Source organism: Drosophila melanogaster, chromosome 3R, assembly GCF_000001215.4.
Source record: "Drosophila melanogaster chromosome 3R".
NCBI lineage: Eukaryota > Metazoa > Arthropoda > Insecta > Diptera > Drosophilidae > Drosophila > Drosophila melanogaster.
The window spans coordinates 8,633,114-8,651,007 of record NT_033777.3 but is presented as its reverse complement, the minus strand read 5'-3'; the positions used below and the strand labels follow the sequence as shown (position 1 = coordinate 8,651,007).

Here is a 17,894-nt window from a genome sequence, read left to right as displayed (position 1 = left end):
GTAACTTTTCAACTAGTAAAAACTTTAACAAAGCTGGGATTAATTTGTGAAAAATAGAAACTCAAATCTCTTGGTTTTAAAGAAATAATTATTTATAGGTGACATTTTTATATTCGTTTTATTACCCACCTCACTACTTTTGCACCTTGCAGGACTGCTTATCGCAAGCTAGTGCGCATACTATCGATGGCTATCGATTGGCCGCAAATAATCAATGTTTCATCTCTAGCTCTTTTAAGTTTTGGTTGCTATTTATGTAAATGTTTAGCGAAATTGCGGAAAAAGTGCATATCAGTGCGCTCGATTGCTGAAAAAGTAGTTGCGTTGCAAACGGCGAAGAGCCCATCAAAGGCGGCCCAGTAACCAGGCGATCGGAGGGCCAAAGGAGCATCAAGTCGACGTGTTGTATTCGGGGCGCGGCGCCTGCAGAAAACGGACAAAACATCCTTAGGACAGCCACACAAAGGCGCATCGATACTTTCAGCCACCACACACAATGGCCGAACGACCGAAAAATTTGTTTGCAAGTGAGTTACCCCTTTGGTCTCGAACCGCCCACGCAGGTCATACACATGCAGCCGAAGAGGACCACATACTCGCTGGGTGACGCATAGTTTGGAAATCTGGTGCAGCGGCGATAAGCCATCTATGAAGCCTCCTAAATTCTCCCATTTCCCACACATTCCAGCCGGATCCAGTCGCTCCCGCAATCCCCCGGATCAGCTAAGCCTGAATAATCTTAGCATACGCCATCCGCCCTCGTCCACGTCGTCCACTTCTTCGGGATCCACCTCCTCGGGCTCAAGTTCCTCATCACAGCACAACCATGTGACCCGCTGTTTTGGTGCCCAGCAGCCACAGCAAACCCCGCCGGTGGCCAGCAGTCAAGTGCCACCGGTGCCGGCAGCATCGAGCAGCAGCGCTGCCGATCGTCACCGGGAGCGAATTCGCCAGCAGGCCTGTGGCAAGCTACAGTTTGGTGAGGGCGGCGCTAATACACACACATTTACTTCAGACGATCTCGAGGATGAGGGCGAAATTGGACGCGGTGCATTTGGGGCAGTCAACAAGATGACCTTTAAGAAATTGGACAAGGTGATGGCCGTCAAGCGCATTCGATCCACCGTAGACGAGAAGGAACAGAAGCAGCTGCTCATGGATCTCGAGGTGGTCATGAAGTCCAACGAGTGCATTTACATTGTTCAGTTCTATGGGGCGCTTTTCAAGGAGGGTGACTGCTGGATTTGTATGGAGCTGATGGACACCTCTTTGGACAAGTTTTACAAGTACATCTACGAAAAGCAGCAGCGCCACATTCCAGAGTCTATACTGGCTAAGATAACAGTGGCCACGGTCAATGCGCTGAACTATTTGAAGGAGGAGCTAAAGATTATCCATCGGGATGTGAAACCGAGCAACATTCTGTTGCACCGTCGCGGAGACATAAAGCTGTGCGATTTTGGTATTTCGGGTCAGCTGGTCGACTCTATTGCCAAGACCAAGGATGCGGGCTGCAGGCCCTACATGGCGGTAATGATTGTCATTTGATTTCACAACATTTTTACCGCAATTGTATGCATTTGTGCAGCCGGAGCGCATTGATCCAGAACGTGCCAAGGGCTACGATGTACGAAGCGATGTTTGGTCATTGGGCATCACATTAATGGAGGTGGCGACTGGTAATTTCCCCTATCGTAAATGGGACTCTGTTTTCGAGCAGTTGTGCCAGGTAAACATAAAACATTTTAATAGGATAGTTTTTCTTTTAAAATGAGATACAAATATCGTTCGTCTTGTTCCCTTTCGTCATTAGGAATAATCTAATAGAGATAAGCATTGACTAATGACTCATTTTATTTGCTGATTGTCTTATCGTATTGTCTTTCATATAGTAAATTATCATAATATCTGAAGCTAATTTTCTTTGGCTAATGACTTTTTCATAATATTAACATTCAAGGTTGTGCAAGGCGAACCGCCGCGACTTTTGACATCCTATAACGGCATGGAGTTTTCCAAAGAGTTTGTGGACTTTGTCAATACTTGGTAAGCACCAGTAAAGCCTAGAAAACTTAATAATAGTAACTAATAAAGCATTATTATCGTTTTAGCCTAATTAAAAAGGAGAGCGATCGACCCAAGTATAGCCGTCTGCTGGAGATGCCCTTCATACGTCGTGGCGAGACGAGCCACACTGATGTTGCCGTGTATGTGGCTGATATACTGGAGTCGATGGAGAAAGACGGCATTACGCAGTTTACGGCCAATCAGCAGGCGGAGAGTTAATCACCCTAAGCGAAGATGCAAGTCATAAATTAACTAAGATTCAAGAAGAACACAACAGCATGCATAACTAAGCAGAAGGAAAGCAGATAAAAAGTTTTAATTGTTGTCTACTTTGTAGCATTCGTAGAAAACCTAGCGCATATTTTGTTAAACAGAAAAACAAACCTAAGCGAAAAGTGTGTAAGCTGATAGTAAGCAAAATGTGTGTGTATAGTTTAAAGTCCCTAAAGCCTATTATAATTCAATAACTTTTGTATTCGCAGTTTTGTGCGTTAAGTTTTGTGTTGAAAATAAATTTGTGTTTACAACAGGCGAGCGGCGGGTTACAGGCGAATATATGGGCCAATAACTGACCAGCTTCGGACTCCCAGCCAAAAGCCTATTTAGCCTCAATCAAGCGAACATTTTATAATCCGGTTGATTTATCTATCATAAATAATGATAGCAGACTAATTGGAAATGCATTTTGCGTTAATAAGCAACCACATGCGAAACTTAAGCAATATTTGTAAAAAAAAAACAGCTTCGTGAAAACGAGAGTTGCTAGCCATGCAAACAACTAACAGAAACACCAATGCGCGTTAAGCGTAAGTAACAAGTTCAACAAAAACAATTTTACATTATTTATTGAACAGAATTTGTAATCCTATTATATTTTTTTAATTTGCATAATGAAAATGATTGTGAAAAGCTTTAAATAATTGCCAAGCGGCTGAGATGTTTAAATGTAGTAGAAATTATTGCAGATAAATGCAAACTAATCCCATAATATATAAAAAAAATTAACCATAACACCTACACATTCACAACACACACACACGTTTTTATGCGTAGAAATTAGTTGTAAGCGAAGCGAAAATATTTAGCAAAAAGTTACAGCTACAAAAACAAAAGTCATGTGAAAACTACAAATAAAACAAAATAAATGTATTGTGCCTAAGTATAAACCGAAATGATAAACACTCACCAAGAGAACTACAATTTAAATTTAATCAAAACTCATAAGCCATTTATAATCCTTAGCCTAGCTTTTAAACCCTTAAACCCTGCTTATTAGACGTACCGCATATTTATACCATGCCATTCCTGCCCAAAAATATTCACAGCCAAACAATTGCACCGTCTATGTCCCCGTCTCAAAAAAGAAAAAAAAATAGGAAAACGAAGAAAAATGGAAGTAAAACCAATGTTTTTTGATTAACATTTTTATGCAAGCGTCAATGTGAAAGCAAAGTTTATTTTGTATACATATATATACATGCATAATATATATTTGCACGGGTTGCATATTATAGCATAAGAAAAGCAACAAGAGCCTGCAGCATTTCTCTTTTATTTTTTTTTAAGTCTTGTTTGCGAAATAAAATCCTAAAGCATGCAGCATTTAGACCGGATATACACATGAAAATATGAAATTGTATATTTTTATTAAGCCCACAAACATCCCAGAATATGCAGATAGACTTGTCAAGTAGTGTTCGGTGCGCCGCCGAGGGAGAGTAATAATATGAAATAAATATTTCATTATTGAAGCGTAGATCTTGAGCAAAAGTTAATTAACATTCCATGCGAAAAACTCATCTACATCTCCGATGAAATCGTTTCTATTGCACTTGCTGACAAAAAGGATATACAAACAGGATATATGGTGGCTAATGAAAACTAACTGACCGCAATGTTGAATTTAATCACACCTAATCACAAGGTGGTATAGTTGAAAACAATTACCTAAGTACTTGGGCAGATCACTTTTGATAAGACTAGGGGTAAACCTAAAAATCATATTATACAAGTCATGTGTAATGCCAGGAATAATGCAATCGCGAGTCGTCAATATTTTTGACAATAAATGGAGTATAATTTATTTTTAAAGTAAGCAAAACTAAAACGGCACGGACATATGGATTGTGTATATATGGTAGATATACTAAAGACATATGACTGGCAAATATTTATACACTAATCTATGAACTAGTTGCAAGTCAAGTGCGGTACTTATGTCTGTCAATCGCCGCATAAATTCCCAAGTGAAATTCAACACCAAAACCCCCAATAATTGGCTTCCAATGATCCAAGGCCTTTTGAATATAATTAAATTTCTAAAAAATATGCTCGAAAATAAATCTAACCAATGACAAAACTGGAAACGCAACGTCCACAACAATATTAATATTTGCAATCTTTTAAAACTAGCTTACATATATATGTAACTTTCGGAACATTCTGGGATCTCAATTTTCGGATCCAGATCCTAAACGAAACCCATTGCGGAATCGGGTGCCGCTCACTCAACACTTAGCGCACTAAGTTTTACTGATTACCAATATACCAATACCAGTCTATATGAATAATCCCGTCAAGTCGGCCCGAACTATAACTACACAAGGATAACCAAATACCGAAAGGGAGCTACTCTCAATGTCATGGCAAATACACACAGAGATAAATAGCATAGAACTGTTAAACAAAATTGAAAAGGCAAAACACCACAAATAAAACAATTTGTAAAAATATTAATAGCAAATAAAAATTATATTTCAAAAACTCAATTAATGCGTAATAGCTGTGTAAGTGGGGGCTGCGATTGGGCTTTGGAACTTATGGCCGCAGACGGTCACTTAATTGACGCATCAGTGGGTGGAATTCGTCACAAATTCAGCGAGCAAGAGTGGAAGTTTAGTGACGAAGTGTCAGCGCTCTTCATTAACTTAAATCTAAATAATAATGGCAAAAATATTTCTCACATTCCAAAAACATATTTTATTTACGCTCATTGTTGGCTTTTTTAAAAATTTTTTTTTTTTTACCAGTAAGAGTATTTGAGTATCTTTTTATCTTTTACCCGATGCACAATATTATTGGCTGGCATAATTTTGAAAGGCACGCGACGTGAATAAAAATCGCCACCCAAACGAGAATCGACCCACAACACGGCTAGCATGGAAAGTGAGTCATTAAAGCCGCAAATGCGTAATCCGCAGCTAGACAAACATAGGTGTACACAGGTACAAACCTCCCTTTTTTGACCGACTTTTGGCAGAATACGAGGCGGCGAGCAGGAAAAGCAGATGAGTTCAGTTCGAAAAGCCAATCGAAAAGGTTGTTTTTTAAGGTGGGTTCTCTGATAATTCCATAAAATCTGTCAATTAGTATGGCTTACGTTTTTTTCTTCTTCTATTTTGCATATTAATTGACAATCGTGACTTTGTTTCGTACATGCATATAGAAACCTGAATGGATCTTAAAGCTCGAAATCCGTAGCTCAGTCTGCCGTCGAACGTTGTGCGTGGAGCAATTAAATTTTGGAGTACGGATTCGTGGGTCGTCCGCCAGTCGGCCAGGTTCATCGACATGCTGGCCAGCATCATTTTAAGCGGCTGGCTGCTTTTGGCTTGGTTATACTTCCTGTGGAGCCGGCGAAGGTATTATAAAGTCGCATGGCAGTTGCGCGGACCCATTGGCTGGCCACTAATAGGCATGGGCTTACAAATGATGAACCCGGAGAGTAAGAGCTGGACAGGATTTGTGAGAGGCTATGGTTAATTGGGCATTTTTACCAGCGTTTTTGCAGTACATGGATGGTCTGTCGCGACAGTTTAAAGCGCCTTTCATCTCCTGGATGGGCACCAGTTGTTTCCTCTACATCAACGATCCGCACAGCGTGGAGCAGATATTGAACTCGACGCACTGCACCAATAAGGGCGATTTCTATCGGTTCATGAGCTCGGCCATTGGTGACGGACTGTTTACGTCTAGTTCGCCACGTTGGCACAAACATCGTCGCCTCATTAATCCCGCCTTTGGTCGCCAGATTCTCAGCAACTTCCTGCCCATTTTCAATGCCGAAGCAGAGGTCCTTCTGCAGAAGCTGGAGCTCGAGGGTGTGCAGCACGGTAAGCGGCTGGAAATCTACCAAATCCTTAAGAAAATCGTTTTGGAAGCAGCTTGCCGTAGGTATTTACATAGGTCCTCAATCGCCTATATTTCATAGGAATTACTTGCAGAGACAACGATGGGCAAGAAAATGAACTTCCAGCACGATGGATCTTTATGCATATTTAAAGCTTATAATGGGTTAGTTCAAATGCTCAGGCATTTAATAATGGTTAATAACATTTGCCTTTAGCTTGACCGAAGTGTGTGTAAAACGAATGCTATCGCCGTGGCTCTATCCTGACTTAATATATCGTCGTTCCGGACTTTTCCGCCTGCAGCAAAAGGTCGTCGGCATACTGTTTGGGTTTATAGAACAGGTAAGCTACTGGATCCGATCAAAGTTGCACCCACTAAAAATGGTGAGCTCCATCTTCCGACAGCTTCTCGAACCCATAGTCTCGGTAGTGGCCGCCAATTCCAATCCGGATCAGCAGCGATCCGAAATGGAGATGAGGGGCAAGTCCAAAGCCATTTTCATTGAGCAGGTGAGGGAGCATGTGGAGCGCGGTCAGCTGAGTTGGCAGGATGTGAGGGATGAGGCGAATGTGACCATTGCAGCGGTAGGTTTCAAACATCCAGTGAAGATATTGTACCATGACTCATTTCACAGACTTTCGAGACCACATCGACGGCATTGTACTTTACCATCCTCTGCCTGGCAATGCATCCCTGCTACCAGGAGAAGCTGCACAAGGAACTGGTCACAGAGCTGCCGCCGTCTGGCGACATAAACTTGGAGCAGCTCCAACGACTCGAGTACACCGAAATGGTGATCAACGAGGCCATGCGGCTGTTTGCTCCGGTGCCCATGGTGCTGCGATCAGCGGATCAGGACATCCAGCTGAAGCGCGGCGACGGGGAGTTCCTTATTCCGCGTGGCACTCAGATCGGCATCGATATCTACAACATGCAGCGGGATGAACGGGTGTGGGGACCACTTTCGCGTACCTACAATCCGGATGCGCATTTCGGATTGGATTCGCCTCAGAGGCACGCCTTCGCCTTCGTTCCCTTCACCAAGGGATTGCGCATGTGCATAGGCTACCGATATGCCCAAATGCTGATGAAATTGCTGCTGGCCAGGATCTTTCGCAGCTATCGAATCAGCACGGAGGCCCGCTTGGAGGAGCTGCTGGTCAAGGGTAATATCTCCCTGAAGCTTAAGGATTACCCGCTGTGCCGCGTGGAGCGGAGATAACTGAAAGGGTCATATGCCCCACAACCGGTTGGTGTAATTTTTCAATTAAAAGTGCCATTTTTGTTGCATTTTCCCATCGTAGGAAATTGAGTTTGTTTCATCTTTTGCTGTTGACCTCGTTAACGATGACCAGCCCCTCTTTCCTTGCGCAAATTGCCAGCTTGCAAATGGCTATAATGGATTTCAGTTTGCACTTGTTCCAGCTCACCCACAACTTTGCAGCACACGTTGCGTATACGGAACATAATTGATTAAATTCCTTCGAAGATTGGCTGCTGCAACTGGGCTATCTCTCGCAGTTGAGGGCTGGTCAAAGTTCTTGCACCCGATGAAATTGAGGAGGTGAATTTGAAGGTGGTGGAGCCGACCTGCCAATTCATCGCTTTTCATTACTCAATTGAAAAACTATCACATTTCTTTATGGAGAAATTCCCCTTTAAGGGTATTGTTAGCGTTTGTTGGTTTCATTAAGACATTAAATATCATTCAAAGCTTTAAAAAGAGTTAAAGCAAGTCAGAAATATACAATCTTTCTAAAATGTGTGGCAAAAATTGATGAAAACGGGATTTTAACGGATTAAAAAGCATTTCTTTAGAAGTACATTAAAAAATTACACAAAGATAAAGTAATTTACTGATCCAATTAAATTAATTCCCGGTTGTGGTGCGCCTTATTTATAAACTTGTTGCTTATCAAGATATTACGTCATTAGTTGAGATCGAAGTGGTTTCTTCAGACATTTCTCTCGCTCGCACATATGTACAAAACTTACATTGGCCACCCGAGATTCAAACCTTCGATAGCTCAGTTGGTAGAGCGGTGGACTGTAGTTGGAAAACAAGCAATAGAAATCCATAGGTCGCTGGTTCAAATCCGGCTCGAAGGATTTTTTGTTATTTTTAATTTTTTTTTTAAATTTAGTAATTACTTTAAAAACGAATGGATACCATTAAACGAAATAAAATATGTATTTAATTTAAGTTAGCAACTATTTTAATCGTAGGTGCGTCTCATTATTGTAAAAACCAAATGCTCCCCAAAAACCAGATTTGGGGAGCTGATAAGCAAATTTAGCTGACCACGAAATTTGTTCGAACGAGTGCGAGTGAATGAGTATGAGTGCGAAAGCAAATGAATCCCCCCAACTAAGCCCCCCACCAACCTTCGATAGCTCAGTTGGTAGAGCGGTGGACTGTAGTTGGCAAACAAGCAATAGAAATCCATAGGTCGCTGGTTCAAATCCGGCTCGAAGGATTTTTTTTTCAGTTATATTTTTTTTATTGAATTTAGGCACGTTTTAAAAGTGAAAGTGCCCATTATGAAAGTGTGATGCGAAAGTCGAGTGGAAATATAAGCTGCTGGTCAGCTGGGTTCGTAGTTGTTGTCGTATTAAATTACTTAATCATTGACTTGTTGCAAATACAATTTATCAACACTTTGCGAGGTAATAATTCTATTTGCCGCCCATCCCGCCGCTAACGTTTTCCCTCGCCACCACCGACTCACGACAAACGAATAGATTGCTGTCTGGGCAGCCTGCCTCCAGACACCATTTCACTTCAAGCTCCACTGCCTGCAACGAAATATGCATAATTCAATAGCAGGAGCTGCGTCCTTGCCAACGTAAATCCTGCGGAATACAGAATGAGGAGGGGGCAGCCCCTCGACGGAAGCTGAAAAGTATGCAATAAGCGATTGCGACTCGTTAACGCTTCAAAATACAGCTAGAGATGGAGTGCTGTGTTCCAGACACCTATGGGCAAAATAATAGAAGTCTATTACTAAAGACAACTAGAATCTCGAAATTTATGTACTTAAGATATTTTGGGTAAATTTATAGTTTCATTTTGGCAAAACATTGTTTGACTCATTCGGAGGGAATATTCGCTATCAGAAAACTCAATACTTTGTAACACTTAAGGAAAATAGTGGATTTCCCATCACACCCACTTGCCATTTGGAAAAGTATCTGCCGATGGGCATGGCTGTGTAATCACAACATTAATCTAATACGCGTGTTTAGTGCGGCCTGGCGGGCATCCAACTTAATAATAGCTTTCACAGCGCCTTGCAATAAGTAATTAAATCATTTACAACAAATCAAAATGACTGGATGGGGGCAGGATGAGGGCGAGGAGCCGCTCCGCGCCGTAAGCAAATAGTCGCCAGTGGCTCCGGTCGTTCTGGCTTATTATTAATGAGAAAAACTTTGGCAAGTTTTCAATTAGTTGCGCTCCCCTCCAGCAACTTGGCGCATAATCAAGACAAACGCTGGCTCATAATAAAATATTTAGTTGGATTTCCTTGGCCAGTCGCCGTAATTGACTGCCCACCAGTTATTTGTATAACAAGCCGGGACTTTGGATTCGGGTATTCGGATTTGGTTTCGGATTCGGTTGATTACTGCGTTTCACTGGGGACATGGCCAACGTTTTTGCTAATCCGAGTCGACAGCCTGCATAATGTGATTAATTGAATATTAGGGCAGGCAGGTGCCCGAAAACCTAGACTGGCCACAGCTTGGCTGTCTACTATTCCATGTTTACCTGGTCACCTGGTCACCTGTTGGCCAGCTAGCTGCAGTCAAGGTCTCCGCTTTCCACGTCACATGATTCCTTCATTTGCAGACTGGCGGCTTTGTTCGCCTGCATACGAAATCAGATTTTAATGAGCACATGTTCCGTGCTCTAATTGAATTGAATTGAATTGAATTTATTCGAAAATACGATTTCTTATTCCATCAAAGCCTGATTAGCCGGAAAGAGCCACTGAGTTACTGCGAATAGTTTTTACTTTTCACTTTCAGATCTCGTTGGTTTGGTACCATAACCCAGTGGTGTATAAATGAAGATTTCTAGTGATATATTTTTACAATTATATTTTTACAATGTGCACATAAAACTATGTTATATTAGTCGCTGATTTTGTCATAATAAATACGAATTTTCTTAGTTAAAAAGGGCTTTATTCGCAACCTTATGTTTATTTGCATTCGAAAAACTTACGGCTTAGTTGTGCCTGTTTGGATTTAATGCTTTTGCGTTTTAGTCATACACAATTAATTGTAATTCCCCTTTGACACTTGCAGAGAATTTAGGCCCGATTTCCGTTGAACCGTTGAAAGCAGGTAACACTTGGCTGAGTTCTGTTAATGCAGCGCCTTCTAGTCGCGTGTGTTTCGACGCCTTTTGTTTGCCTGGCCGTGGGCGTTAATTACAGTAAGACATTTGTTAACGCGCCGGCAGGCGTAACTAATAAACCAAACACATACGTATGTATGTATGTAGCCCAAAAACCGCATTAACAAGCAGCCGCCGCTGCTGCTGCAGATCCTGGCTGTAATTAAGTTTACTCTCGTTTACGAGACACGCGCCAAAGCAAATCCCGGCCACATTGACTAGGCTAACAAACCGCAAAGGGGGAGGGAGGGGGTGGCATCGTCCTTGGGGTGGCACCTCATCAATGTGTTAATGCTAATTGTTATTGTAGTTCCGATGTCCTTTGATGGGAGGGGGGGGTGGTTGTAAAGGGGAAAGTGCCAGCACTTACCTCAAATTGAATTAGCCTCATATGTGTGGCCTGCCAGTTGAGACAGTTTGCAACTTGCAAACTCAATTTGGCAGGTCGAAAAGTTTAGTTTTCACTTGCCTCAAAATAAAAGTATAGCCTGCCGCCATCACAGCTTATAGTTGGGACATTTTGATTGCTCTTTGGGATGCCTAACTATTGCCGGGCGGCGGGAGGGTTGTTAGTCGGAGCTGGGGTGCCAAACGAAATCAGTGCAAAAATATTTAACAAAATTGCATTAGAAACTTTCTTTTTTGCCAGCCAGCACGAAATTGGTGAACAAAACGACCTAACAAACTGGGCGAATTCTAAGTCAGGCCTCCGAGGGATGTCAGCTATTCGAGTTGAGCATTTGGACTCCGGCAGTTTGTGTTCATCGTATCAGTTGCCAACTTAACCAAAAGTTTAAGGAATCTGGTGAATTGCCATTCACCTCTGGAAACAGACTTCACAAAGCTTAACCCATTGCTGGCCAGGGTATAAAATAAACTCATATATTTAAAATATATTACAAATTGTCATAAAACATACATACGCATATATGTTTTTTACAATTTTTCTAGTCTTCAAATTTATGACTTTATGCAAATTCTAGCCATAAGTTGTACCGAATTCAAATGAAATGAATTATGGAAACTGGCTGGAGTGTAACTAAAAGTTTTTCTATCAATTCAAAATGGTTCGTGCTGTGTGGGGTTAACTGGCGCTCATAAAAGTGGAAATGTGTTGAACCTTAACCTCCCCGGAGTGAAGAAAGTTTTTCGCTTGTTGTTTGACAAATTGTTTTGTGCAGCCTTCGAAGGAAATAAAAGGCAACATTCGACTGTAAAGCGGATGAGGAGTGGGCGTAGTTCCTGGGCAGGATTGGTTGGGTTGGGTGGCTTGGTGGCACAACGGTCGGACCTCTTGGCCATCAATGTGTAATGAATGTGGGCGTGAGTATCGGGGGGAGCGGGAGCAAAGTTTGAAACGCGAACAAGAGTAGCAAAAACAATGACAGGCGTTGCCAGCAGCCAGACCTTTTCCGATCCTGTTCCTGTTACCCATTTCCCATTTTCCACTTCTCATTTCCATTTCATTTTCCGCTTTGCCATCAGTGTCGCTCTTTTTTCCCTTCCTAAGAGTCTAACGTTCAAGTCACATGGATACCTGTTGAATTAAAGTGGATCTTAAAGCGCTATATAATATTTTCATACTCATTAGTAAACCTCATGGTGAATTTCACTAGTAAATCTTTAAGAAAAAAAATGAAAATGTAGGAAACCTTGTGCACAAAGTGTCATATGCAGTGGATAAATCTCGGAAAAGGGTATCATAAGTACCGGCTTGACGCGGATTAACCATTTCTTCTTGTTCCACGCCAGTTGGTAAACTTTTACCGCTCGCTGTTGACTGTTGCCCTGCGGCTGCAGTGCCGCATAAATTAGCAAACATGAGGCGAGCGGAGCGCGTGACTGGAGAACCTTTAGTACCTGGCCAACTGGGCGAGTGGCCACCCATCCGAATGGCCAACTGATTGACCTGCCGGTTCCGCGCTTTTCGCTCCTTCCGCGCATTCCCTCCCGCTCGTCTGGTGGCAGCAAATTAGCGATGTCCGTGTGGTCCACTCTACTATCCGGTCATCTGCTCTGTGTAACACTCAATTGCAATTACAGCTTTTGGTGCCCGCCGAAAAATTGGCCAGCGCAATTAATTAAAAAGTTTGCTGCACAATGGAATTGCAGCCAGATCCTCGGAATTTGGAATTCAGGGGACGTGGGTTGGGTGGCGGGGCAGTTGGCGCAAAGCTCTAAAAATATTTTTTCAGGTGGTGGGGAATATATTTTATTTTCATATATGTACGTTGCGACATTTAATTAAAAACTGTGCATACCGCCAGGTGCCTCCAAAAAGCGAAATGAGTGGATCCTTTTTTTGTTAATTGTATTTTATCACGGGATTACGGGCATATGAAATGACCAAAATAAACGAATTTAAAATTGGGTATGTGTGCAGAAAAGGAAGGCTTAAAAAACTGAAAGAGATTTGCTGCCAACTATTTCAATCAATTTTTGACACAAATGAGTAAAAAATCCGATATGAATCGTTGATATTCAAAAGTTGATTTATTGTCTTACAAGTGTTTTTTTTTTAACTCAGATTATGTATTAAAACACAAACACATTTGGGTAAACGGCTATTTGTTTTATATTTAGAGTGAAATGTAAGCAGTTAAATAAATAGGTTGAATAAATACCGAAATTAAAAATGTAATAAATATTTATAAAAACATTTAACGCTGAATGCAACAAGCAATAAATTGCTACACCCAAAAAGCTTTAAGCACAGAAATGAACATTTTTATTAAGCATACGCCATTTTTTATTAAGCATACGCCGCGTGTGACGGCAATTAAAGCGCCACGAAGATTGTTGAACATCCTAAAAGTAATTCTCTTTTTCTATGAGTAAAATTGTATCTTATTCGCTGTCTTCGTACCGAGTTTTGCGTTGTAATTTTCATAAAAATTATGCAGATTAAATGTGGCAGCCAAGTTTGCGAAGCCCTACGAGTGGCATTAAACTCGCATAAGGCGCTTCGGCAGAGACAACAAAGATGTCTAAATAATAAAGGCAGCTCGTGAGCTCGAGGATGTCGCACAGGTTGATTGAATAAATCACAGCAGGTGAAATTCACTCGACTTACACAACTCTCCGACATGCGTGAGAACCCGTAGACAGGTTGGAAAATAAAGAAAATGGTGCATATATAATGAAATCGACATACACATAAAACGCATTGGCCAGGAGCCGCAGGACGAAGGAGCTCTAAAGTTTCGCCATTTGCGGACCGACAACAATTTGGCCAACTAGCTGCCAAGAAGCAGAGATAACTAAGTCATAAAACAAAAACCCGCAGGCCTGCAAAACCGATGACCATTTCGGACCGACAACCATTATGCCAACAGTGTGTAACAATTTTGTGGAAATAAAAACAGGAGTCCGCAGGGAATTAAATTAGTTCGCATTTGTATTGGCCAAGAAGGATGGGCATCGAGCATGGGCATGGTTGGTCAAAAGCTGCAAATACACTTGTCAACTTCAACCTTAACCGCTCGCTAAATATTTTGTTGAATTAATTGCGTGTCGCTGGGGGCTAATTAAATGGCTTGACGGCAGAGCTAATTTACATGATCACGACACGCTAGCATATGGTTTGCTTTTTGCCACCTGCAAGGTGTGCAAAGTTCACTTGGCAATTAGCATTTTCTATGAGCCATTTCACCCGTTTCCTTTCTTGATTCCCCAATGTCGATTCTCGAATGCGGAAAGTGGCATGCCACGAAGGTCTGTTGGCAATTAGGCGTTAGTAATGCCAACTATATGGATTTTCACGTTCATATTCAATAAATGCAAATTGCGCGGCAATTATATTTAAGGAAATTTCTGTCACGAAGGTCAAGTTTGACGTTATCCGCTATTCCGCATGTCTGCAATGCAAAAAATGCGTAGGAAAGGATAGCTCAATGGAAATAACAACGCATATGTATACAAGTCAAATTGCCTGTGGTTTCAGTTTTTCAATAATGGTAGAAACAATGTACAAAAGGGGTTAGTATTTGTATTAAATGGATAATCCAGCATGTCATCTATTAGGAAAATGAGTGAAATGACGCACATTGCGAGGGATTTTTTAAAAGATGAATGTTAGTACTAATGTTTCTAAATAGTTATGAGTATAAACTTCATTTCTGCCAAGAAAAATTCTTAATTTATTTGTGTGCTAGAGCAAACATAATACGTTTCAAAATATATATTGTGTGTATGTTAATTCACCTGATTGTTTATTTGCATAAACAGACACAGATAAAACTTCAATTTCTGGTATATCCTTGAACTCATTATAAATTATAATTTATAATGCCACTTCGTGATTAAATTGAGCTATATATTTCGAAATATTCGCCAACCTTGCCTTTCAGAAGCAATTAGGCATTTAGTCAGTTAATTATAAGCCACGCCCAGTCAGACACCTTTCCCTACTCGGCGGGGGAAAACTTTTAAAAACTCATTAATGCATAAAATCATGGTCCCTTAAATAGGAGCCCCAAAAGACCGTAGGAGTCCATAAGCAGCTCGATTAGGCAGCCGAAATCCAGTCGATGGCCAGTCTTCAGTTCCACGGCAACGTCGATGCGGACATCAGGTATGATATTAGCCTGGATCCGGCTAGGGAATCGAATCTCTTCCGTCTGCTAATGGGACTCCAGTTGGCGAATGGCACGAAGCCATCGCCGCGGTTACCCAAATGGTGGCCAAAGCGGCTGGAAATGATTGGTAAAGTGCTGCCCAAAGCCTATTGTTCCATGGTGATTTTCACCTCCCTGCATTTGGGTGTCCTGTTCACGAAAACCACACTGGATGTCCTGCCGACGGGGGAGCTGCAGGCCATAACGGATGCCCTCACCATGACCATAATATACTTTTTCACGGGCTACGGCACCATCTACTGGTGCCTGCGCTCCCGGCGCCTCTTGGCCTACATGGAGCACATGAACCGGGAGTATCGCCATCATTCGCTGGCCGGGGTGACCTTTGTGAGTAGCCATGCGGCCTTTAGGATGTCCAGAAACTTCACGGTGGTGTGGATAATGTCCTGCCTGCTGGGCGTGATTTCCTGGGGCGTTTCGCCACTGATGCTGGGCATCCGGATGCTGCCGCTCCAATGTTGGTATCCCTTCGACGCCCTGGGTCCCGGCACATATACGGCGGTCTATGCTACACAACTTTTCGGTCAGATCATGGTGGGCATGACCTTTGGATTCGGGGGATCACTGTTTGTCACCCTGAGCCTGCTACTCCTGGGACAATTCGATGTGCTCTACTGCAGCCTGAAGAACCTGGATGCCCATACCAAGTTGCTGGGCGGGGAGTCTGTAAATGGCCTGAGGTTGGTATCTGTTCCACAGAAATTCAATTCAAAAACTTTCCGTTCTTGCAACTTATTTTGTTTTCGTGTTACAACTTTAAATCAATTCAACTTTTATTCTTTGTTTTTTATATTTTAAGTTTTAATTCGTTAATACTAATGACTTTTTATTTTAGTTCGCTGCAAGAGGAGTTGCTGCTGGGGGACTCGAAGAGGGAATTAAATCAGTACGTTTTGCTCCAGGAGCATCCGACGGATCTGCTGAGATTGTCGGCAGGACGAAAATGTCCTGACCAAGGAAATGCGTTTCACAACGCCTTGGTGGAATGCATTCGCTTGCATCGCTTCATTCTGCACTGCTCACAGGAGTTGGAGAATCTATTCAGTCCATATTGTCTGGTCAAGTCACTGCAGATCACCTTTCAGCTTTGCCTGCTGGTCTTTGTGGGCGTTTCGGGTACTCGAGAGGTCCTGCGGATTGTCAACCAGCTACAGTACTTGGGACTGACCATCTTCGAGCTCCTAATGTTCACCTATTGTGGCGAACTCCTCAGTCGGCATAGTATTCGATCTGGCGACGCCTTTTGGAGGGGTGCGTGGTGGAAGCACGCCCATAATGTAGTATGTAGCACGCCAAAGTAACGATGCATAAGGTGTGTGAATGCGAATGTGAATGTGAATGGGTGGGCATTGCTACGTGTGTATTTATAGAGACTCATTTGTTTCAGTTTTTGCCGCCTACTTTGGGCACCCATCGCGCTTAGATGATTACCTTTTTGTTCGCTTTGTATTGTGCTTTTTGTGCTCGATTCGCTCGGTTCGGTTTCGTCAGCGGAAATGCCTTTCACTTTCTCCACTTCCGCTTCCTCTCCATGCTAACTACCTTTATGCGTGTCTGCCGTAGCCGTAGCAGGACATTTATATTACACGATATTTGATAAGCGCACTGCAAAGTTGAGCTTTCCTGGTCCACAGACAAATGTCCTGCCATATTTCCACCACAAATGCCACTCGATGCCATGGCAACGGGCAGCACGACAGGGCATCGGTAGCGCAGGACCAAGGTCACGCACACTGCCCAAGTGGCCGGTCTCCATGGTATTAGCTGGAAAAATAATGCATTCAATGGCAGGAGCATTTGCATCGCCCATCGCCCAAAGTCCATAAATGGAGACATAAGCTTGCGCAATGATTGCCCGGATAAGTCCAGCCATCTGGAACCATTGGAGGTATCAGCAAGGATCTCTCTAGCTGGCATCTCACTTGGTGGCTCATTAAAATGCTAATCAAAGGAATTCATTAATTTCAATATTGGAAAAAATTATATTTCCCATTACGTAAATTATTAAAAATGTAACAATTTTAATTAAAGTTGACCAAACACAAATACTTCAGTGATGAAGTAAAATGCCCTTTAATTATTTCCATTAAAAAATCCAGTTGAGCTCTACAATTTATTTTATTTATTCATAAAAAGTGTGCCAAAGGGCTTACATTCCCAGCGTGTAAATTGAAAAGGATTTAAAGGCGCACGTTAATGGTCTTTAATTTCGTTTGACCCATTAGCTGCACATAAAAAACTTCGAAGTGTGTGTTAAAAACTAATTTGATTTTAAGCCCAAGCTCCAACTAAGTGAATTAAAGTTGAGTTGTTGAATGAAAAAAGAATTTCCACTCGCATCCTGGCTGTCGTCGTGTCAGCGAACTGGCATTGGGCCAACGAAAACTGTGTAGATGCCCGCATAGAATTGACAGGATCTAGCCGCAGGCATTGCTGTCAATATCCCGGCACTTTGGCCCCGCAGTCGACAACTTTGAAGTAGTAGGTATCCTGAAATTAAATTAACACAAAGGCATGCCGTGTCAACTTTTTCGGCAGTCAGCTGGCGGTATTTTAATTGAAAGCAATCAATATTATCGCCAGCACAAAATTCCAATCTATGCTCGAGGAAACCAACGACAGCTGCCGAGGATATTTTGATTTCAAGACAGTCTAAT

General features: G+C 42.2%; 3 protein-coding genes and 2 non-coding genes across 8 annotated transcripts; all 5 read left to right on the top strand.

Annotated features, from left to right (window-relative positions):
• The first annotated feature begins 211 nt into the window (after positions 1-211).
• Positions 212-4,836, top strand: Mkk4 (MAP kinase kinase 4). Of its 3 annotated transcripts, none has more exons than NM_001275446.1 (5): positions 212-527; positions 689-1,530; positions 1,589-1,729; positions 1,961-2,046; positions 2,112-4,836. In NM_001275446.1, exons 1-5 carry the CDS (start codon positions 497-499, stop codon positions 2,284-2,286), a joined length of 1,275 nt encoding a protein of 424 aa, NP_001262375.1. In that variant the 5' UTR covers positions 212-496; the 3' UTR covers positions 2,287-4,836. The 3 variants fall into 3 exon arrangements, with proteins under 3 accessions (NP_001262375.1, NP_477353.1, NP_001163551.1); NM_058005.5 differs by having other exon boundaries at positions 2,112-3,424; NM_001170080.2 differs by having other exon boundaries at positions 2,112-3,251.
• Positions 4,837-5,357: 521 nt separating this feature from the next.
• On the top strand, positions 5,358-7,938 carry Cyp313b1 (Cytochrome P450 313b1). Of its 2 annotated transcripts, NM_001300310.1 has the most exons (8): positions 5,358-5,398; positions 5,513-5,791; positions 5,847-6,236; positions 6,291-6,360; positions 6,413-6,539; positions 6,603-6,782; positions 6,833-7,447; positions 7,503-7,938. In NM_001300310.1, exons 2-7 carry the CDS (start codon positions 5,638-5,640, stop codon positions 7,418-7,420), a joined length of 1,509 nt encoding a protein of 502 aa, NP_001287239.1. In that variant the 5' UTR covers positions 5,358-5,398; positions 5,513-5,637; the 3' UTR covers positions 7,421-7,447; positions 7,503-7,938. The 2 variants fall into 2 exon arrangements, with proteins under 2 accessions (NP_001287239.1, NP_649807.1); NM_141550.3 differs by lacking the exon at positions 5,358-5,398 and having other exon boundaries at positions 5,550-5,791.
• Positions 7,939-8,214: 276 nt separating this feature from the next.
• tRNA:Tyr-GTA-1-5 (transfer RNA:Tyrosine-GTA 1-5) lies at positions 8,215-8,307 on the top strand. The gene is made up of 2 exons: positions 8,215-8,251; positions 8,272-8,307. It is a non-coding gene; the product is annotated as a tRNA-Tyr (tRNA).
• Positions 8,308-8,582: 275 nt separating this feature from the next.
• On the top strand, positions 8,583-8,675 carry tRNA:Tyr-GTA-1-4 (transfer RNA:Tyrosine-GTA 1-4). Its single transcript has 2 exons — positions 8,583-8,619; positions 8,640-8,675. It is a non-coding gene; the product is annotated as a tRNA-Tyr (tRNA).
• A 6,454-nt stretch (positions 8,676-15,129) lies between these two features.
• Or85e (Odorant receptor 85e) lies at positions 15,130-16,688 on the top strand (the record flags this gene model as incomplete). Its single annotated transcript, NM_001275445.1, is given in 2 exon segments — positions 15,130-15,917; positions 16,073-16,688. Coding segments are annotated over 2 exon segments (1,404 nt in total), but the record flags the coding sequence as incomplete, so codon positions are not given.
• Between the last annotated feature and the right edge of the window lie 1,206 nt (positions 16,689-17,894).